The 23344-nt window shown below is 41.1% G+C and overlaps 1 protein-coding gene across 6 annotated transcripts in view; it reads right to left on the bottom strand.

The window, feature by feature from the left end:
- PRDM5 (PR/SET domain 5) overlaps positions 1–23344 on the bottom strand; it is a 137438-nt gene that overhangs the window by 87135 nt on the left and 26959 nt on the right. For 3 of the 6 annotated variants that reach the window (XM_060246844.1, XM_060246848.1, XM_060246845.1), the window contains exons 3-8: positions 23014–23136; positions 10524–10731; positions 8487–8661; positions 7690–7782; positions 7297–7418; positions 2733–2812 (exon numbers count right to left, since the gene is read on the bottom strand). In XM_060246844.1, coding sequence (XP_060102827.1) covers positions 2733–2812; positions 7297–7418; positions 7690–7782; positions 8487–8661; positions 10524–10731; positions 23014–23136 — 801 coding nt within the window. The remainder of the gene's footprint in view (positions 1–2732; positions 2813–7296; positions 7419–7689; positions 7783–8486; positions 8662–10523; positions 10732–23013; positions 23137–23344) is intronic. The other 3 variants (XM_060246846.1, XM_060246850.1, XM_060246849.1) reach the window with 2 other exon arrangements.

Raw genomic sequence — 23344 nt, 5'->3', positions numbered from 1 at the left:
CCTAAATGAAGATGGAAGAAGGCATTTTTTGCAGCTGCATTAACCTGCTTATCCAGCAATAATGCTGGATACAGCTGAGCTGTTCTGTTATACTACAGTTCTGATCCAATTATAAAAATGTGTTTCTGAACATTTCTACTTTGCACATTCTTCAGACTCTGCTCTGAGAGTCTGAGTGAAGGGCAGTACATAAATCCAATCTCTTCTTCTCTTCAAAAGGATATTCTGGATTCAGAATTACCTCATAACTTTTAACAGAGTCAGCAAATTTTAGCTGAATCTCATCAAAAGTGGGAAGCACAGCGCCCTGATCTGGATGGCTCAGGCAAGCCCAATCTTGTCAGATCTCGGAAGCTAAGCAGGGCCAACTTTGTCAACTCCTTGGAATACCAATAGTTGGGAGGTGGGATAGGCTTTATTTAGCCACCTCTCTGAATACCCTCCAGACCCCTCAATAGTGGTCAGTCACCAGAAGTTGCCATGACTTCCAGGTGTGTATGTGCATGCATGTGTTCACACACACACAAAAAAAAAATGCAAAAGAAGTGGGATGCAGTGTCCTTCAAGATGTAGCCTTCCCAACCAACAAGACCTAGGCTTCTCAACCTCCATCTTGTCAGTATTCAGATTCAACTTGTTCTTCCTTAGCCATTTAACCAAAACAGTAACACACTGGTACAGGACCTCTACAGTATCAACAGGTGATTTAGAAAAAATACAGAGGTGGGTGTTATCAGCAAATTGATGGCATCCTACACTAATACCACAAATGATTTCCCCTAGGGACTTTATGTAGAGATTGACAATACTGGGTCTCGTGGAACCCCACAGGGCAACTCCCACATTGATAACTCGTCTCTAACAACTGAATCTGATCCATAAGGAACAGTCTAAACCAATCCAAAGCACATCCCATACTTACTTCTACCTCCAAACATTTCAACAGGATGGTATGGTCCACAGTGTCGAAGGCTGTTGATAAATCCAGTAACAGCAACAAAGAGGTGTTGCCCTTGGCTATGTTCAGAGAGAGATCAACCAGTACTATCTCCATTCCACAACCTAGCCTGAAACCAGACTGAAAAAGGTCCAGAACAGATGTGTCATCCAGGAAGAGCTAGAAATATTCTGCAACTGCTCTCTTAATTGCCCAGAAAGGTCAGATGAATAACTGGCCACCTCATTCTTCTGTAGCAATTTTTTTTTTTTAGTAACAGATGGATAACTGCTAATGAGAAGCTTTCTGAATCCATGATTGATTAATGATAGACATCAAGGGCTCATTAATGTTATCCTAACATGTTTTCAGCAAATAGGATGGGTAAGGATCCAGAGCACAAGTGGTGACCTCCACAGTTCCTAAGATCCTGTCAACATCCATCTAAAGACTAGGTCAAAATAAACCATAAAAGAGACCAGATGATGCACTGAGCATCTCTTCTGTCTGAGCAATACTACAATCAACATCCAAACTGAAATGTATAGTAGAGATTTTATCAACAAAAAATCTCTACAGAATTGTCACAAGTGATCACCTGCTCCCAACAACCTGAGATAATCAATAATCACCAACAGTAGAATACCCATATGAAGAGCCAAATATTCCAAGTACCCCGCATGCATACACTGTGCAAAATACTTTATTCAAGAACGTAAAGCAAGTGGTCAAAGAGATCGACAGCTCCAAAGACCAAGAGCAGTGAAAGCATTTAACATGTACTAGCAATAACCGTTTTCAAAGCACAGGGAAAGGCAAAAGCAGGCTCTGCCTCCAGTTCTAGGGATAGACGTTTTAGCTCAAGACAAAAATTGCTTAGAAAGCAAAGAACAGGCAATAAGAGCTAACCCCTGGTTGGCTGGCAGTTTAGTATCTTGGGAATACTACCAAATAAGGAATGGAGGCATAGATAGAAGTATGTTAGAAGCAGTTTGAGTTCCCTTATTGAGTTGGTGGATGGGGAGAATCAGAGTGGGCTAGGTAATCTTTCAGAGTCTGAGCTGGAGAGGACATTCTCCCATAAGCTCACTTTCAAACAAGGGCATCTGTCATGACAAGCCTTCAAGGTAAACTGGCAGTAAACAGGGCAACAAGAGACATCATGCTTCTCCTGAGGCACAGCAAACATAAGAAGCGGACAGCAGACTTCACTTTTTGCATATTTTTGAAATGGATAAAGATTACAGAACTTAGAAAGAATGAACCTCTCTCAATAGTAGCAAAGAGAGACCTGACAGGTGGGTGCTCACTCCCCCCCCCCCTTTATTGCCCAAAAAAGGGTGGGAAAGTGATGAGAAGAGGGACAAGCACATCCTAGACATTTCAAGGAGCTTTAGGCTCTCTGTGGCAGACCTATGCAGGCACTGCACAATGGTGATGAAATAATACAAGAAAAGCTGTTGTGAGATTTACCTAGTAATCAAATTATTCTTGTGAGGTTTAGATATAACGGATTCTGATCGTATCCACAGATTTTGCAGAGTGGATATTTAATAGAAACCAAAATACTGACTAAAGCAAAGAATGGAATACTACAAAACAGTTTAAATTTTATTTTGGATTTGCTAAATTTATGAAAATAAATGATCAGAATCCAAGCAGACTGCTATCTTCCTGAGCATGAAAAAGTCTGTCCCACAGTATTTTTGCAACAGTGGCTCTAGTGACCATTCTTTATGGCTTTACATCTTAACAAAGCCAAAACCTGCTGTGGGTTAACCTTTATTTTACTGACCTTACGATGCTCTTGAAGATTTGCTGCTGAAGAACACCTCTTGCTACACACTGAGCACATCAACCTCTTCCTAGAGTTTCCTAAAACAGAAACAAAATACCACCAACAGCTTTAATAAGAAGTACAAAGAAAAAGAGGCCAAATGTTTTTACTGCCCGTGCCATTTTTCACAGTCCTTTTGACAGTCACAAGAATTTTATGCCTTTATCCCACCTCTGAGGTATTGAGTTACAAGACAGCTCTGTGGTTGCCCTGCTTAAGATTTTGCCGGTGGAATGTAGGCCAAAAATGTTTAAGAAAAAATTACCCTACAAAATGGTTCCTTTAACACAATCACTACAGGGTTGACCATAGACAGATACATCCACTCTAAATTGTGCTACTTATTTCTTTATTAACTGATTATTTTCTAGGGAATTCTACTTGTTCAGAAACATCAAGGCTTCCTTCCACTGCCTAGTAGATTGTAGCACTTTTGCCCTACAGCCTTCTATGAAAAATGCAGTCAAATACTTTTATTATGTTTTGTTCTTGCCTATTCTTTAAGTAACTCAGGAAAGTATAAATGGTTCTGTTTTTCTTCATTTATCCTTATAACAACACTGCCCAGTTGGTTAGGCAAAAAAAGAGGGGACTGTGCATGTGTGTGTGTGTGACTGGCCCATGCCAGATGACACAGTGACATTTATGAGTGAATAGGAATCTGTGCCAAAGTCTGCCAAACCTCGTCTAACAGGTTAACCCCTGCACTGCACTGGATCTTTGCACCCCATGCTCTATTATGATATTTCTGTGCTGTGGACATGCATATATCTCTTTGTACATCTATCTGAGTTTATTAAGATAGTTTCAGGTGGGTGGCTGTGTTGGCCTGCAGTAGAAGAGCAAGCATCAAGTCCAGAAGCACCTCAGAGACTAACAAGGTTTCCAGGGTATAAGCTTGCAAGAGTCAGAGCCCCCTCTGTCAGATACCTAACCAATATCTGACAAGGAAGTTCGGACTCTCAGAAGCTTATACTCTGGAAATCTTGTTGGTATTGAAGAAGCTACTGGACTCTAATCTTGCTGTCCCAGTTCATGAATCCCTAATCTCTAACTATCTGGGGGAAAAAAGATACAAATATAATAAACGGGGGAGTAACCCAGGCAGACATATATCAAGATATCTCTGTGCAACTGCATTATAACAACTGTGTCATGTCTTATGATGTCTGAATCACTTTCTGGGCAGCACATATTCAAAGCAGATTTTTAGCGGTACTGTGAATACAGGTTTGAGTAAGAACTAAATCAGCCAGGTTTTCTAACCAAAAGCTCCAAACAGCTTGTAGAACAGATTCAGACACTGTACATTAGTGCTGCTGTGACTACTATTTTTGACAATGAGAACAATGAGCATGAAATCCCAAATAAGAACAATCTATCTGATAGTGTTACCCATCCTTCCTTAAGAGGCTCCCCGTGAGCATCTATAGTGCCCTCCTTCATCTTAACCTCCCAATAATCCTGAGGGGTAGGATAGGTTGAGAGAAGATGACTGGCCTAGGGCCACCTAATGAGCTTCAAAGCAGTGTGAGGATCTGAACTCCGGGCCCAAGGCTGAAACCACTCTACTCCACTGCACTGGCTCCCTGGCAATGGGCATGGCAAAGCTGTGAATGAAGTCTAGAGACAATGGAGGCAGCAGCTGCAGCTGGGAGGAGGAGGAGAAAGAGGAGTCTGGATTTATACCCCACCTTTCATTCAGTGTCTCAGAGCACTTTATAATCTCCTTTCCCTTTCCCTTCCCCTTCACATAATAGACACCCTGTGAGGTAGATGGGGCTGAGAGACCTCTTTCAAAGACTGCTCTTGAGAGAAAAGCTGTGAGAACTTATGACTGACTCAAGGTCACATCAGCAGGTGCATGTGGAGGAGTGGGGGATCAAACCCTGTTCTCCCAGATTAGAGTCTGTACTGCTAACCACTACACCAAACTGGCTCTACATCAAAGGGAAGGAAATCCTCCATGTACAGAAGTCTGTATATCCAAACTCCTGTCCCATTGGTAGGCTTCTGAAAGCATTTAGCCCTCAGTATGATGAACCAGTGTATCAAAGGTACATTGAATGACTTTATACTTCATGGCCATATTGAACTGGTCTCAGAAGTAGTCCTTAGGACTTAAACAAAAACCAAACCACATTCCAAGGTCTCAAAATCTATGAGATATTTTCATTCACCCACCTTGCATCAATAATAAATCTAAAATTCTTCCTTATTTTAGTCACTACCTCAACTATAATTTCTTCAGTCAATGTAAGACTACACTTTTCTGTCCTGCCAAGTCTTCATAAAGAAACAGAACTCAATTAACATTTTCATACCTGAATAAAAAGCAACCAATACCTCTAATAAGAAGTTGATCTGTCATGTAAAATTATGCACCCGCTAAAGGTCACCTACCAGATGTATTTTCCTTCCTTTTTCACAGTTGGTTTAAAACGTGACAGAGAATATAATTAGGTTGTCTATTATTTACCATGGTTTTAAGTTCCCCCTACTATTCTATTAATCTGTTTTATTAAAGAGAAAGACCGCTGCAATCCGACTTCTTTGTTTATAACCAAAGGCCCATGTGACATATTGCCTAACAGACTGAAATATTTACATATTATTTGTAAGGGAAAAAAGGTTGCAAAGCAGGAAGTGTAGAGAATTTAAATTTAAAAAAACCTTCCATGCCAGATGGCCTCTACATTCCAAACATTTTAAACCCAAAGTATCATGGCCCAGACCCTAGACACCTCTGCATCAGAAATGATGACTTTGAGAACAAAGAGAATAAGAATATCTGGAGACCTCTCAGGAGGTACCTATGCCACAATTCTTGCAGTGATTCCTAAGAATAACAAGGGGGTTTTGCTACCCCTTGGCTGCAGTAATATTTCCTTGCCATCATACTTGACTTCTTCAAGAAATTCCATGAGTTGTGAGCATTCTACCTTTACAACCACACCATTTGTAGAGGCTGAAGGAATTATATTTGTCTCACTAGAATGTGTGCCTCAAAATAAGAGCCTTGGTTACTGATAGAAAAACAGGATGAGAGTAGTCCAATAATTCTGACTTCTAGACTGAATTTTCAGTGTGTTGTTTGCCCTTTAACATAATTAATTAATACTAAGGAATGTTTCCATACATCTCATTAAGCATCAAGCTGTGATACTCTGCCAGCATACCTCTGAATTGTGCCTTAAAATGCTTCCAAGAATCAGCCACAAAATTGTCCAAAATGTGTTGGTTTTGTAAGTTTGAAATGTCACAAGGATGCAATGTAAACATGAAAAAATGTAAACACCAGAAAAAATTATGTTCCTCTTACCAAAATCCTTTGCTGCTTCCCTCAAAATTCCAATTCACTTTAAAATTTTACTTAAGGCAAAATTTGACAGCAACTCTAATCAAATGAGAGCATGAAACACACGCATTGTGGGAAAGGTCCTATTCCAGATTTGCATCTAACCACTGTGACTTCATAAAATTGTGGCTTTCCCCCCTCTTAACAGCTTCTGGACGGATATTGACAAGATAGAAGTACTATAGACTGAAATCCAGGAATTGCTTTGTTGGAACTGAAGTAACCAGTTAATCTCAGCAGTACTACTGGATGTCTGAGAACTTCACAAGGAGGACTTGATAGAGATTACAGTGTTGTTTGGTCCTCATGAAATGCTAAGAGTCACACCACCCTAAATACACATCCCTCCGGGTTTTCAGCCAACAAGGAGAGAGGGAAAATGCACCTAAGCACACTTGCCCTGCTTCTTTATGATCACCAACTTACCAACACACTGGGTGCAATCAGACTGGGAATGTGCCACAACAGTCTCTCAGCTTTTAAAAAGCTGATCCTGTTGGAGACATGCCATGGCAATCAGATGGCACCAGAACCACAGTCTCAATCCTATGAAGTCAGGATGGGCCACACATGCGTAGAGAGGAGCAATCACACCCTTCCTGTGTTTCCATTGCATGCTGAGGCCGATCACACGTCCAGAAATGCACCATGGAAGCACATCACTGCCTTTGCCACCAGGAAGTTCCTGGTGTCTGCTTAATGCACTATGGAGGTGTTGCAGCACGAAGCAGGCGTGTCTGGGCTTTGGAGGACAAATGTGATCATGCCCATTAAATCCAGAGGTGGGAGTAACTATGGCAGGCCAAAGTGCCCATTTGATCACACACACTGTCTGTGCATAGAGGGAAAATGCTCACATACACTCCCACCCAATAATTAGAGATGGTGATTCCTGATTACAGGGTAAGAGATACTTCCTCCATGCTTATGCCCACTCTCCCTCTCGGTGCACTAATTGAATGCCCAGATGAATCATGTGCAACCTCCTAAGCCCACTGACTTCAATGAAGGGTGTGCTAAGCACTGCGCCGATAAATGGAGCTTCTATTTTAATTCTCACATCTAATAGCCACAGATACATCAATGTCTCTATGAATTTGTCTAAGAAAAAGTTAACACTGGAAATTTGCCCCCAACCATCGAGAACTTCATTATTTCCCTCACCGGTGTGAACATTTTCCTTGTGCTTCTTCATAGCATCCTTACTCTTGAACCTCTTTCCACAGCTATCAGCCTTGCATACGAACCTGGCATCCCCACGGCACGCTTCTTTGTGCTGCTCATAACTGATGTTGGATAGTTGGAGAAGGGAAAACAATATATCAAGAAATAGCTAGTAAACATCACCAGCTCAGCAGGCATTTCAAGGGCACTTAACACATGCTTCTGGGTTGCTTCTGGGGTCGCTTCATGCATAGCTTACAGCAGGTAGAAATAAAAGCACTTCTCATCTGGCACACTGAGGGGTCACAACTGAAAATAAAGCTTGAAAGCAAGCAAGCATGCAAAGGAGGCCAGCAGCAGGATGAGAGTAGTCCAATAATTCTGACTTGGAACCTCGATTCTGAGCTGAAGGGTGTACTGCAAACAGAACACTGAAAACTTCGCAGATGTTCACCAGGGTCAACATTTTCTGTGCACTGAAGAACGCTTTTGGCAAAAGAAAACATAAGACAAACATTATTCATTTGGTTTTCAGGATTTGGCTGTCCTCTTGCGAACACTGATGCTTTCAGATAGTTTCACAGGGTAGTTGTGTTGTCTTCTGTAGAACAGCTAGATCTGAATATGGTAGCAACGTAAGAGATTGACAAGATTTGGGAGCTACAAGCTTCCAAGAATCAAAGTATGTGACAAAAGGGAGGGAGCTTTCACTTTTGAAAGCTATACTCCAAAATTTTGTTGGTCTCTAACATGCTACTGGACTCAAATCTAGCTGATGAATTCAGAATATACTTTTTGAAGAACAGAAACTTTGTGTCATCTTGGGCTGCCATTTGACATTCTACAAATCACAGTCTGGGAGCTGCACACTTTCATCCATAAAAATCACAAAGGATCCTGGAATCAGTCTTAATGCTATTCTATTTGTGCCTCTTGTGGCAGCTTGAAGGGGGAAAAAAGATTTTTGAATTTTTTTAGCTTCATTAAGTTTCTTTTTGTTGGAACTTCATCATATACTTCTAGCACTGCTAAGAAACAGTGCCCCCACATGTAACAACATTCTGGTAATAGTGCAGTAAACTGAAATATAAAGTTTGCAGTTCTTATGAATGCTTAGTGGTACACCCATTAACCTCAGCATAATTCTTATGTGACTTGAGTGATTCCACTTTATGATGATATTCACTTACTGTCTCTGCAAAGCTTGCTTAACTGGGAATTTCTTCCCACAGTTTCTGCATTTGAATTCCTTTTCCTCACTGGGTTTTTGGTGCAATGTTTGAAGATGTTCAGCTAGGATTTCCTGGCTGGCAAAACTGGATTCACAGTTGGGGCAGGCATGGTCCTCTTTGCAATCAACAGAATCTATATGGCAATAAAAAAATTAAGAAAGAACTGAAATATTTCCTCATGATAATATCCTCTGAAAATACACAATTTCTTTCATAAAATATACAATATGAATCCAAGTCTTTCTGTTTCTAGTCCGGCATTCTAATCATTACACAACACATTAACCTTGATGTCTGAGAACAAAAAACCTGTTTGTATAGATAAAAGGAAGTACTTCTTCACCCAAAGGGTGATTAACATGTGGAATTCACTGCCATAGGAGGTGGTGGCGGCTACAAGCATAGACAGCTTCAAGAGGGGGTTAGATAAAAATATGAAGCAGAAGACCATCAGTGGCTATTAGCCACAGTGGATATATATGTGTGTGTGTGTATATATATTTTTGGCCACTGTGTGACACAGAGTGTTGGACTAGATGGGCCACTGGTCTGATCCAACATGGCTTCTCTTATGTGTCAAGATTGGTGATATTCCATTGATAATTGATTGTGTAAGGGTCCTGCCTAACCTGGTCTGTGAAGCATCATGGAGGATCCAACTTTCTTAGCTTGTTATTCTTTCCCTTCCCCCTGTCTTGCTTTATGGCTATTAATTAGAAGTAGTGAGAACTGAAACCAAGTAATCAGCACCTTCGCATACATTCCGGTAAGGGAGTGAGAGTCATCTGGAGAAAGCAAGGACACAGTCCTGATAACACTATGGGAATGTAGACATTTATAACAGTTTATGTGTGAATGCTACCCCGCAACCCCATCCCTTGTTATCCCTTTGAAGTAGGCCTTAAAAGTATTGTATCAATGTGTATTTGGCATTACTCTCAAGAACCTGTTACCAAAGTATCGGTCTATCAATAAATGTAGTCTTTGTATCAACTTTGACTCGTCATTGAACCCGCATGCTTGACATTATGTTCTTATGTATGTCACAGTGAATGTATGGACACTATCTATAAATATATGTGTATCTGTTAACAAAGACCTGAGTTCTCTTTACAAATGAAACCAGGGATCAGTACCGAGATAAATGTGGGGTTTAAATATCATGTTTGGCTGCACATGAACTGAATGTAACGTGAGAGTTATTCAACTCATGTATGTAGAAAAATCAAGTGTATATTGTACATGGATTGTACATATGGTCAGTGTGATTTACGAACAGAGTCAGAGAAGAAAACCTATCAGACTATGCTAATTTCTGTGCAAGCTCTTTCTCTGGACTGTTTTAGCATACGCATGGAATCGATCAGCTGTAAGGATCAGATTCACATGATCCCTGGTAATTTTGAATTTACTGCAGTAGGAAGTTTAATATAGTCTCGCTGACCTGCAAAGAAACAAATGTGAAGTGTGATCTGAAAAATGTGGCCATGGAGTTCAAACTCTTAAGCATATAGTTCAAAAGTTTGATATTTATGCTTATTGCACAAAGCAAATTAGCAAAATTATTACAAAACAATGCCATTTTTTTTTTAAAAAAACCCTGCAACAGATGATTTTAAATAATGGGAACAATTCACTGAACAACTCTTCTCTTTGGCACTTATCCTGCAATGTCAGAGACTGCCAACAGTTACAAAAAAAATTTAAAAGTCAATTTAAAACATAAAAAACAGCAAAATAACAGTAACTATTAATAAAAATAGTTTTTAATTAAATTGATCCTGACAATGTAATGAAATAAAAAGATAAGCTGCTACTTACATGGCAGCATTCTTGGCTTCCTGCTACATTTGCATTGGTCAAATAACAGAAAGTGGACAATAATATCTCACCAATCAATTCGTTAACCCTAAAGGATCTTTTACTTGATTTAAGAAATGATTGTTTGACATAAGATATGTTAATTACTTCTAAGTCTTCTATTATTGTCTTTACCTTTTTCACAGCTTGGCTGCAGTTCCTTATTCTGGCTATTATTGTTGTTATTATTGTTGTTATTGTTGTTGTCATCTTCCTCCTGATTAACAATCACTTCCTCCTCTTCTTCCTCTAATTCTTCCATGTCACTGTCAAGGTAACCAATCAGCAGCTCCGTGTCTGTTTCAATATCCTCAACAGCTAGGTAGAAAATGTTTTCTCCTTCCTAATGCAGAAAACAAAGAGATTGGACAGCAATTTAAGAATAACTATTTGAAAAGCATCCAGAGCTAGCAGGAAAGCCACCATGATCAAGTTCGCACCATGATCGCAGGGCTTGCAAAACCGTCCTCTTTCAACTCGCTTTTAAGATGGAACCCGGGTAATGACATCTAGCCATCCTATACATATTTTGAACTGTAGCACCTTAATTGATAATCTATAATGGTTTTAACTGTTTTTTTAACTTTTAACTTATGAATGTAACTTAACTATATTTTAACTGTCCTTTATAGTAATGATTGTATTTTACTGTAATCATGGTATACACCATGTCCTGTGAGCCGCCCTGAGCCTGCCTTGGCGGGGGAAGGCGGGATATAAATATAAATTTATTATTATTAAGTTAATCTGTGCTTGGCATACAAACCATTTCTCAAAAGCAGGCAATGTGTCTCCAGGAGGGGATATCAACCTCCACTGTGGAGATCCCAGGAATGTGATTGTTACAAGCTGACATGCCTCAGTTCTACATATACTGGAGCACTGTGTCTTTGTTCCTTCCTTGCTCTGTTTCTGTAGGAAGGAGCAGGGCACTGTTGGGCTTGTGTGACACCATCAATTTACATTGGTTGGCTGCTTCCCTAGGTGGTTGGCATGGGGAGTTACTGGAATGGCTGTAGTCACTATGGATTCTAGAGAAGTTGCTATGTTTTCATTCCTTTAGATTTGCCTGTAGTCTGGGATTTCCTTTTTCTAATGAGATAAGATATCGACCAAAATAGGATACCAACTAGCTATGCTAGCAATGCTCTGGTATAGGCATGTGAATCAAACGGTCTTATTGAGGCTACCAAAACTTTGTTTCTCCCCTCTCTGAGAACAGATTTACAGCAGAGCTCTTCTTTCAGGTGTATAAATCAATATTCACATAGTAATGCAGTCTAGGGAGGGATCCAAGATACCAGCCAAGTACTTTGAATGTTATGCAAGAAAACAAAAGGAGTATTGCATTTTCCAGTGAAGACTGCCAAGTTCTGTGGTCAATTGTCATGCTTATCTGATTAACATCCAGTACACTTAATTGAACCTTGCTTACAGTGTACTTAGGCATATATTTTTGACCGGCTTCATGACACAAGGACAAGATAATTATTTTTAATTTGCATCTGGTTTTTGACCAATGTGTGACACACAAGGTGATGGACTGGATGGGCCACTGACCTGATCCAACGTGGTTTCTCTTATGTTCTTAATACTGCAAAGATTTATTTAAACTGCCAGCCAAGGATATTGTATATCTAAAGTTTAAATATACATGAGTGTATTAAAGTAACTTATTTATGTAACCGGGGGGGGGGGGGCACGAGGGAATACTAGACTGGCCAGGTTTTTTTTTTTAAGTACAGGGTTTTGTACTTACATAAATAATGAAAAAGGAAAAGAAAGTTAATTGTGTATTTTCTCAAAATGGCAGGTTGGATCCAGTCATCTTTTTCGCTTAATCTTGCCCAAGCCCCAGCATTCCACATGGCTTTTGCTGATTCTGTCCTCATGACCCACAGGACAGCTTAGGGCACTACAGCCTCATTTTATCACTATAGAAAAGCTGGTTGGTTCCAGCCTAGTATTTCACAGTGCAGTTCCCAAAACTATCATAATATCTAGCATATATAAGGAACTCCTATTTCCTCTTATGATACGGTTTTGTGTTCTCAGATATTTTAATTCACTATAATCTAAATTAAATCAAATTATATGGCACTTATTTTTTTCCTATCTGTTTCCGATTATAAAACAATCTGTCTCTGTTTCCTAAAAACATATGCACAAAATACTCCAGCTTGACAATGTTTGATTTGGGCTGTTATTCTGACATAAATAAAATTGATCAAACATGGGTCCTAGTGGCTGGACTACAATCAGGGTCATCCAAATGCCCAGTTAGTCAGGGGTGATCTTGGGGCAATCATTATCTCTTAGACTAACCAAGCTAGAAAATCTTGAGGATAAAATAGCAGACAGCTTCTTGAAGAAAGGGTGAGACAGAAGTGTTCACAATTAATAATACTATGAGAGAGAGAGAGAGATTTCTACCATTGCATTCAAGGTGGTTTACAAGTCAAAATAACACCTTTATGATACAAACAACACCAAAAGACTAGAAGAAAAAAAGGGAAGGGGGGAAGAAGTAAATGTGGGCACTAACTCTTAAATGACTTACAAAACTCATAATGACCAGATGGAATGGCCACTTCAGGAGGCAGCTTTGGGAAGGAGAAGCCAAATGATACAGGCAGGCTTATGGAGGGAGCCTCATTGCTGACTTCAAGATTACACAATTTTTAAAAAGATAAAAACTGGCCATTATTTTTCTGAAGGCCTCCTGGTGGTTGTTTGTATTATTTGTATTGTAGTGACACTACTCTCTAATTTTTTTCCCCCTGAGAAGCCAGGCAACTTTTATTCCAAACAGTTTCATTCTCTTTTTCTCATGATAACATTGATCTGTCAGAGTCAGTATTATCTATTTCTTATTGGCAGCAGTTCTCCCTAATGCATGATCCTTTTAATTAGAGATATTGGACCTCTAGATCAGCGGTCCGCAACCTTTTTGGCACCAAGGACTAGTTTTGTGGAAGACAATTTTTCCACAGATCGGGGGGGGGGGGGATGATTTTGGGATGATACAATTGTGCACTTTATTGTTATTAGTTTGGTGTGGTGGTTAAGTGTGTGGATTCTTATCTGTGAGAACCGGTTTGATTTCCCACTCCTCCACTTGCAGGTGCTGGAATGGCCTTGGGTCAGTGATAGCTCTCACAAAGTTATCCTTGAAAGGGCAGCTTCTGGGGAGAGCTCTCTCAGCCCCACCCACCTCATAGGATGTCTATTGTGGGGGAGAAAGATAAAGGAGATTATGAGCCGCTCTGAGACTCTGAGATTCAGAGTGGAGGGCAGGATATAAATCCAATGTCTTCTTCTTATTGTTGTTGTTGTTATTGTTACTACTACATTGTAATATATAATGAAATAATTATACAACTCAGGGCCACGGACACTGATAATAATTATAGAAGGCAAGAATACATGCTCTCTTCTTTCCTATTTGATTTAGACTAGAAACATTAGCATGTGCAGTTCTGGATCTATCAGAAGGTGTTACAGCCCATCTTTCCCTACCTTCCCCTTACTTAAGCGTCTTTGTCCTGAATGATCACCAGAGCCTTTAAGCAAAGGTCAATCTTGAGCCAGTTTGGTGTAGTGGTTGAGAGTGGTGAACTCTAATCTGGAGAATTGGGTTTGATTCCCCATTCCTCCACATGCAGCTGCTGATGTGACCTTGGGTCAGCCACAAGTTTTCTCAGAGCTGTTCTTAAAGAGTTTTCTCAGCCCCACCTACCTCACAGGGTGTCTGTTGTGGGGAGAGAAAGGGAAGGAGACTGCAAACCACTCTAAGGCTCCCAGTGAAGGGCAGGGTATAGATTCAATCTCTAATTCTTCTTGATTGCAGAATTGTTGTAAAAATAGCTACTGCTCTTTCTCTGAGAAGATCTCCCCTTCCCCATTTATTTTCACAACAATTGTGTGAGGGAGATTATGTTCAGAGATGTGATAAGTAGCCCAAAGTCACCCAAGAAGCTTCATGGTAGAGTAGGGATTGGAACCTAGGTCTTAGTCCAGGATGAAAGCACTACACCACAAAGGATATAATTAACATTCTCAAAACACTAGAATTCCAATACTAATTTATATTTTGGGAGTACAAACACATTTTAAAATGTGTTGAAGTCATGTTCTGAACTTTGAGAACTTACCAGTAGACTCATTTTAGCCTTAGCAAATTGCAACTCTTTTTACAAGGGCAAACTTCCTAAACCGTCACGCTAGAACACAATATTTGGAAGAACTGATGTATCAAATACATCCTAGACAGTTCAGGTTCATTACTGCTCATTCAAGGTTGGCCCGAACTACCACCAAATCATTCAAACATCTCTAAATTGTTCAGTTCTAAAATTATAGCAGTCAAGAAAGCTATTTGATCCTGGTAAAAGCTTAATCATATCAAAATAGGCAACTGGTTTCAGACAAAAATGGTTAACTATGGTATTCTCACCATACTAATACAAACAGTAAATGTCCAATATTAAAAAATGAAATATCTCAAATATCCAGTACACTCAACTATGTATCTAATCCTCAAATTAAGAATCTAATGAAAAAACCTTAGCCAAAAGGTTTTATAATATGTAAATATGTCAAGCTACATAAGCCCCATTTGTCCTTGCTTTCCTTTTGGCTTGCTGCCCTCTCCCTCTCTACTACAATTCCCTTCAGTCTTTTCAACTGAGAGACAGACCAGTTGCACCATATTTATTGTAGTGTTGACTGATTCTCAAATACTAATCTTCCATTATTACATTTGTTAAGTATGACTTTAAACCACTCTACTGCATCACAGTAAATACCTCCTTTCCCATTAACCTTTGCCATTTCATTATTCTAGTTTGTTGAGCTTGTCCAGACCACCACAATGTCTGGTGGTTAATGAACAGTGTTTGACTGTAAAGATTTGGCTGTGATTCTGTTTATAAAGAGTTTTGACATTAACAACCAAGGGTCCTTCACCACACAGTAGTCACTGCCAAGCACGAGGGTGTTGTTTTTAAAAAATATATATATACACACACAACTGGCATACGGGTAAGTACAAAGCCAGAGTTTTTGGGTTGTCCAAAAGGTAATTTCTTAGAAACCTAAAATTATTTGAAATCAGTACAGGGAAAACACTTACTTAACCTTTCCAACTCTAAACTTTAAGCACCAAGATGAGCTGTAGATTTTCTGTGTTGATTGACAGGACCAAAGATGGAAGTTTTTGTTTTTCACTGCTGTCACACTGATGAAAATTTGCAAATAAATGACTGAATGACAATATTATGGGAGATATTAATAGGGTTGCCAAGTCCGACTCAAGAAATATCTGGGGACTTTGGGGGTGGAACCAGGAGCAAGGGTGTGATGAGCCCAACTGAACTCCAAAAGGAGTTCTGGCAATCACATTTAAAGGGTCCATGCTCCTTTTAAATGCCTTTCTCCAATAGGAAATAATGGAGGATAGGGGCATCTTCTTTGGGGGCTCATAGAATTTGACCCCTTGGTTCAATCGTTTTGAAACTTGGGAAGTGTTTTGAGGAGAGTCACCAGATGCTATGCTGAAAATGTGGTGCCTCTATCTCAAAAAACAGCCCCAGACACCCAAAGATCAATTCTCCATTATACCCTATGGGAATCAATCTAAATATGGTATAACTGAGTGTCTAGCAGACATTTCCCTCCCCCACGCCCCCGCCCCTGCTTTCTGATAACCTTGAAGTGGGGGGAGGGCCTCCAAACCGAAGAATCCCCTGCCCCCAACTGGGAATTGGCAATCCTAGATATTAATCAGAACTGAACTAAGCCTTTATAGATTTCAATTCACTTAGAAGAGTGGAAGATGTCTTAGGACTGCAAAGTATGTTGTACAACATCTAGCACAGAGGTGCCAAAATTGTTTGTTATGTGAACTATAAATGTTACTTTGTTGGGCCATCTGCCATAAAATCTAATGCCAGGTACCAGAAAATATAAACTTTATAAATGACACAGGGGAACCCAATTAATGATATTACATTATTGTTATCAATATGCAAACAAAAGCAATTGATTCTTAGGAATGAAGGCAATTGATTTAATTGGGAATCCACAAAAGTCCCAATAAATCTATTTAATCACGTGCAAGACTAAGATCTTTTTCACACAACCTAAGTATTCCAGTATGGCAGCTGGTCAGTTACTGAACAGTAACGGGTTTCTGTTGGCATTTCAGACAGACCCGATTCAGTAACTGGCTGCTACCGGAATACTCTCACCTTTTCACACAGTCCCACGGCTGTCCCGGTAGTGAGGCATGCCTGAGTCGTTACTAACAAAGAGCAGCTTCTTCCACTTTTCAATCCCTCCTTCCGGGTTGAAATCGCTATGGGGCGCTGTGTGAAATGTCCAGTATCTAACCCGGGAGCAGTTTTCGCGCCCTTTTTCGCCCGCCGGCGCGCGATCTCTGGCTTTTGGGGGGGGGGGGAACGTCGGCTAAAATCGCTATAGCGCTATAGTGACATATCACAACAGCATCACCATAGATCGCCGCCGCTGAAACTTGGTAACTTATCTCAATGGAGCCTAGCCATCTCTATGGTGGTGCTGTTGTGATACGATGCTATAGCGCTATAGCGATCTTTGCCCGACGTTCAAAAAAAAAAAATAAGCCGGAGATCGCGCGCCGGCAGGCGAAAACGGCTGGCGCTGGTGGAAGCGAGATAAAAGCGGAACAGTGTGAAATGGCTTGCTTCAATCACGGAACCCTACCGGGAAAAAAAACGTGTCTGAAAACTCCCATCCCTGTCTCGGATTACTGCAAGGCGGCACAATACTAACTCCCTTCCGGCTTACACTGGTAAGTGTGAAAAGGGCCTAATTTTTTTCCCCAATGGAAACCATCCCCATCCCCTAGCTATTTACTTTCATTTCTTGACAAGTTCAGCCGCACACACCTCACTGATATATGAGCCCTCGTCATGATCCTAGGTCTAGTGTGGCCCCCAGGCCTGGAGAAGCCTACATTGAAGTTTCTGGTGGGCCTACATCTCCCAGGATCCCTTCTGTCCCTCTGATTGGGTGGCAGAGATTTTGGAGGGAAAATTGGCCAAGAAGGGGTGGGTTCTGGGAGAAAAGCATAAACGGTCAAGCCACAGACAGTGTGTGTTCTCTCTGGGAAATGCTACAGGAGAGAAAGCAGCAGGAGGTTCCCTCAGTCAAGGAGAGTGAGTCTTTGGTATCAGAGGAAAGGAATGTCCAGTTAATTGCGTTAGGGTTATTTATTTATTTACACTAACCTTTACTGTTTCTTATTGTGAAATAAGAAACAGTAAAGATTGGTGTAAATAAATAAACTAAACATGCACTAAACATTTTTACTATCCACTTCTTGTTCTAGAGCACTTATAATAAATGTGTTATTATTAAACTGCCTGGGTCCTCACATCTCTTCAGTCACAGCTAAAAGATTTTGCTAAAAAGGAAGATACAGGGGTGGCTGGGTACTCTGGGGCCTCCCATACAGACCCTTACCAGAGTGGTGACAGCCAGTTCTGTTCCACAGGCTACATATTTGACATCCCTGATCTAGAAGTTCATTTTGGCAGTACTGCAGTTTTGATCAAACTTTTTTCCTGCTTAGAAAGTTATTAAGAAAAGTGTAAGCCAAAATGCCCTCAAAACGAGGTTGGGGAATTGTCAAGTAGGCACCTGGCTTAGTCAGGATCTTCTACCTGTGTATACAGGATTCCACGTCCAGAAAGTGATGCTTAAAAATATTAGGGACTCTAATTAAGTAAAACAATTAAAATTTATTAAGAAAAATATAGGTTTCCATACAAGATAAAATACTCATAAAATCATACACACAGTCCTAGTAAAAATAGAGAGATAGGGGAACACATGGGTAGATGAACAGGGTGATATTTACCTATCGTAGTCTTCAAGGAAGGCTCCAATGGTGACGAGCGAGGAAGTGGGAGAAGGGACCCAAAACTGATCAGGAATCGGGGATGGATCTATGCAGCGGAATTGGGATACTGATAGAAGCACACCTGTGGGTAGCTAGTCCACAGATTATAAGGACTCTCTTGAGCCCTTAAGGGATGGGAGGTACAAAGCAGGAAGAAGGTTGTCAGCTGGTGCATGACCTCCCAAAAAGGGGAGGTTTCGCAGTGACCCTAAGGGCTGGACTACTGTGACAACCAATAGAAAGTTAATTGGTGGCACCTAATTGGGTGCTCATTCCTGACCAATGCTTGGATCCAGGATACCTGAGTGAACTTTCAGGTTGAAATGGACCAGGGGGAGGCTCCAAAATGATAGTTGGGGAGAAGAATAGGAGAGATTACTGGGTGGGGAGATACTTAAGACTATTAGACTTATCTAAAAGGGTGACAATAGATGGTCAAATCATGGCCTAGGTAACACCCAGTTTACACAAAGGAACTTGGCTCTGGCTGAAGATGGTCTTCCTCTTCTTCTGTCTTCTCCTTGGCACCAGTCTTTGTCTTGAGTTCCGTTAGACAAAGGCAATACCGGTTGGATGATTAGCCACTCCTGGGGTGGGTAGATTGCTTGCAGGCACAGGTGACATCTGACGTGTACATGAGCCGTCCGCTTCGCTGGAATGGAGTCAGGCCTGGTAGGAAGATGGCTGCGTGTGGTGTTAGCCCTCCACGGTGGATTCCATGGTCAGTGCTTCAAAACCGTCCGCCTGGATAGCTCCTGGCGGCGCAGATTCCTCCATTCCATGGCTGGGATGGACGTCAAATGGAACGACGGGAAGCCATCCGTTCTCCTGGTGGGCACTCATGTACCGGTCTTGAGTGCCTTTGTAGCATTATGGTTGTTTGTACTGCATAAGTCCCTTTTGCCCCTGGATAGGTTCGCTCACACTCTCTGGCCAGACGTGTGTGAGTTACTTCTCCAGGTACTTTGGCAACCAAGTTGGTGATTACAATGTTCTGTAAGGGGGGTTTTTTCCTCACAAAAGGCAGGATCCAACTAACCTTTTCGACTGCTTACAAAAAATAGCAGACCATGTCTTCTTTGACTGTGCTGGGGAACATGGGATGAGGAATTTAATAAGGAAGGGAAATGGGCAAGACTGATCCATCCCATGTTGTGTCACTCATCAGAGAGTCAGAACCTTTCTGTAACTGATAACATTCTGATGGTAATTTTAAAAATATCCATGGTATTGACATTCTGGATACATGGGTTCTAAACAACATGTGGCTAATTGCTCACTTCTTCAGATACATCTTGATCTAAATCTAGTTGTCTTAATGTTCTAAATTAAGATGTTTTGAACATTACATATAAAACTACAATGTGGAAGTATAATCAAACTGCCGCATGGCTTGTTAGTTAATTAGGTCTCTGTAGCACTCAAATCTGTGGACACATCATTCTGTAATCAGTGGAATGCAATTATTTAAGCACATTATTAAGACTATGATTCTTTTGAGTCTTGCACAGATAGTCCATATAAAGAATTATTGGATAATTTTCTTTGCTCGAGTGCTTTCACTGTGATGTAATTGATTTTAATAAAAACTAACGAGTTAATGATGCAAATATGAAAGATTTTTCCAGTGTGCAGATAGCAAAATTGCCTCTTTGTAACAATTAACAAAAATGCTGTGTCTCATAATGAACGCACTTGTCAAAGCACAAGCAAAATTTTAATTTTGCTCTAAACCAGTCTGTCATTATTGATACCACCGGATTAAAAGATAGCTTGTTCAATGCAAGAAATAACAACAGACGCTGACCTCAGACACTCCTCTTAGAATTAGTGATGAACTTGAAAGTAATCTAAAAGAATGGGCCTCAAGTCATGATCAGGTCCATCAAGATGGTAAGAAATTTTCAGCTACAAATGCAGGCTGAAGACAATGCTGTACAGAAACAAATGCCAGATCACATGCTGAAAAGTGACGCCCACAACCAGTGCTCCTGCGTTAGCATGAACTAGCTCACAGATTTTTAGCCTCTAGAGCACACATTTTTGTCTCAGTTCAGGAAGGATGACCCCAAAGCACAATAATTTATGCACTAGCTCACAACTTTAATACCAGTAGCTCACAAAGTACAATTTTTGCTCACAAGACTCTGCAGCTTGGAGGGAACATTGTCCACAACCATTTTGTCTGGCATGTATGGGCCAATTTTTTGCCCAAACAAGGAAAGTGCTGATGGTATGAAAGAAGGTAACAAGCACAGGTTATGCCCATCATCTCATCTATGCCCTGCTGAAGCTGCAAGCCCCAAAGGCAACAGCACTGAGGCTTGGCTTTGTCCCAATATCTCAAGCCAAGTACAATCGTCATCATCATGTAGATGGCTTTTCAGGCCAAAAATGCTGTCTATCCTTTTCCTAAAGGTTGAAAGTACCCAACAGATCTTGTCCTCTCTCAAAAACAGACTCTTATGCAAATAATTTTATTAATCACCTTAGCTGTCTGTTTGCACTGACGCACAAATAGTGTGCAATTCTGATATATGCAGTTTTTAATAAATTCAAGAACACAGGCACCACTGTGGTTAAGTTATGATTATGAGAAATCCCTAGCATACAAACATCTCCATAATATCCACCTAATATCCACCTCCATAATATCACTAGCATACAAACATCTCCATAATATCCACCTACTGCACAATGGCACTGTAAAGATGGCCAAACAAGTTGAACACCGTGAATGCATCTTTCTGAGTACACTTGTTATCATACTTATTAGGCCTGACATCGTGGTGGTGGTGGTGGTGGAGATGGTAGAAAGTGCCATCAAGTCACAGCTGACCACGGGCACCACTGACTCAGGGCCGTAGCCAGGATATGGGGGGGCCTCTAAATTCTTTTTTTTGGGGGGGGGAACTCAGCAGACCCACCCCATAGCTTTCCTCCCACACCCTTCAAATCAAAGTACTGCCCGGCGCCCACCCCACACACAGTTCGGGCGATGGGGAAAGGAGGAGAGCAGCAAACGAGAGCATCACTCAAATACAGCATGGGGCTGGAAGAAGAAGCAGCCCCCAGCCTCTCCCTAAGAGTTAAAGTGTCCCACCTGCTGTTTGAGTGGAGGGAAGGGAGGGCAGTGGGGATAAGAGCTCTTCTCTTTTCTCCCTGCCACTCTCGTCGCTACTGCCCTCTCTTCCCCATCACCCAAATCCTGCGCTGGGTGGGTGGTAGAAGCAGCCCCCAGCCTCCGGCCGGCCAGTTAAAGGGCCTGCAAATCAGCTGATCATCAGACCCTTTAACTGGCATAAGGAACATAAGAGAAGCCATGCTGGATCAGACAGCTCTGGGCCAGCCTGCGAGGCAGAGGTGGGGGGGTGCTTCCAGGAGGCAGGAAAGGAAGCTCTGCAGTGCCAGCCACCCAGCCAGGAGGACTAGGAGGAGTCCCCGGGGGGACTGGAGAGTCGCCCAGGCAGGGAGCAGCAGGTGGGCTCGACCCCTCCCAGGTTTGCAAAGCCCCCTCTCCCTGTGTTCCACATACTAGTCCATCACTCTTAACCACTACATCATGCTGGCTTAGCTTCCAAGTTCTGAAAAGATCAGGCTAGCTTGGGACGTCCGGATCAGGGTAGCATATGAATATATTTTCTACAATCAGGTAGGAAAGCTTGCAAAGAAAATGCACAGGTGTGAGATACCTTAGGGGAAGAGTGGGCATTTATTAGAACAACCTAGGAGAACAAATGTGATTTCCTGTCACCTTATTAAGCTGAGTCTGATGTCCAGACAAGAAGAAATCATATTGTTCTTTTCGTTCTAGTTGGAGAAGCACAATATTCCTATGCCTCCCACTGGATAATGAAGAATGTGGTGGGGAGAGGGTACAAAGAGGAAAGAACAGTTTTGGGATCTGTGCTGGAACAGCTGAGCTGTGGTCTTTCTTTGCAATTTTTCCAGCCCAATAATGCTAATAAAATTAACATTTCTTACTCTGTCCTAGTCAACTGAGATATCTCCCATTCACCCAACTTAACATGCAATCTTAAGTGCCCCAGGAGGCTAAGAAGATGTGGAGGGGGGAATCAGTTGGTGCATTCACACACACTAAATAACATGCTTTGCAACTGGATTTTTACTGTGTAAGAATAGCAAAATCCACTTGCAACCAGTCGCCATGTGAATGCACCCAGTGTTTATACAAGGGACTACAGCTCTGTCTTCCTCCATCCCATATTTCAGACCTCAAGAATTCAAAGGCACTGCAAAGGCAGCTTTGCATTTCCTTCTTCCTTAATACAAGACCTCCAATCAGAACTGGGGAAAGACAAATCAGCTTCAAAGAACATCTACAACCATGATCTTGATTCCTATTTCATTCATGGCATCATTCCTCTGTTGTAGTGAAGACAAACTGTTAGTTATGCTTTGGTTATGTCAGTTAAACAAGTATATTGAATCTGCTTACATAAATAATACAGCTGGCAAGTTTCCATTTGATTCTCTTGATTCTCTTGAGAAGGGCTTGATTCTCTTGAGAAGTGTCTTTGGGACTATTTTGGAAATAGTTGCAACATTTTACAAACAGTTGAAAGCTTTATGTCTTCTAGCCCATTTGCTAGCATAAGATAAACAGCAATCAAGATGGCATCCTTTAACAAAGCTCAATAAGAATTCAACCCATTTTACCTGGATGGCTGCCAGGTTCTTTTGTTCCTGAGATGGCGCTTCATGCACAAAACGCAACCAGTTAGAATGCCTCGGGTTGCTGGCATCAAGAACATAAAGCACCTCACCTTTATTTCCACGAACCTGAAATGGAAAGAACCATTAAGCAATAAAATAATACTCTGAAGAAAAGAAGGAGATCATAATACTAAAAACACACAGAATCTATCCTAGCCTGTTTGCAAGAGAAGTAATCTGTTTTGTTTCCAAATAACATGCCATATTCTGCTTCCCTGACCCACATACCTCCATTGCCAGCTGTTATCTCATTTGCTAACTCACTTCTCACTTT

The sequence above is a fragment of the Heteronotia binoei genome, chromosome 9 (genome assembly GCF_032191835.1).
Source record: "Heteronotia binoei isolate CCM8104 ecotype False Entrance Well chromosome 9, APGP_CSIRO_Hbin_v1, whole genome shotgun sequence".
NCBI classification, from domain to species: Eukaryota; Metazoa; Chordata; class Lepidosauria; order Squamata; family Gekkonidae; genus Heteronotia; species Heteronotia binoei.
This window is presented reverse-complemented; position numbering and strand designations above follow the sequence as displayed.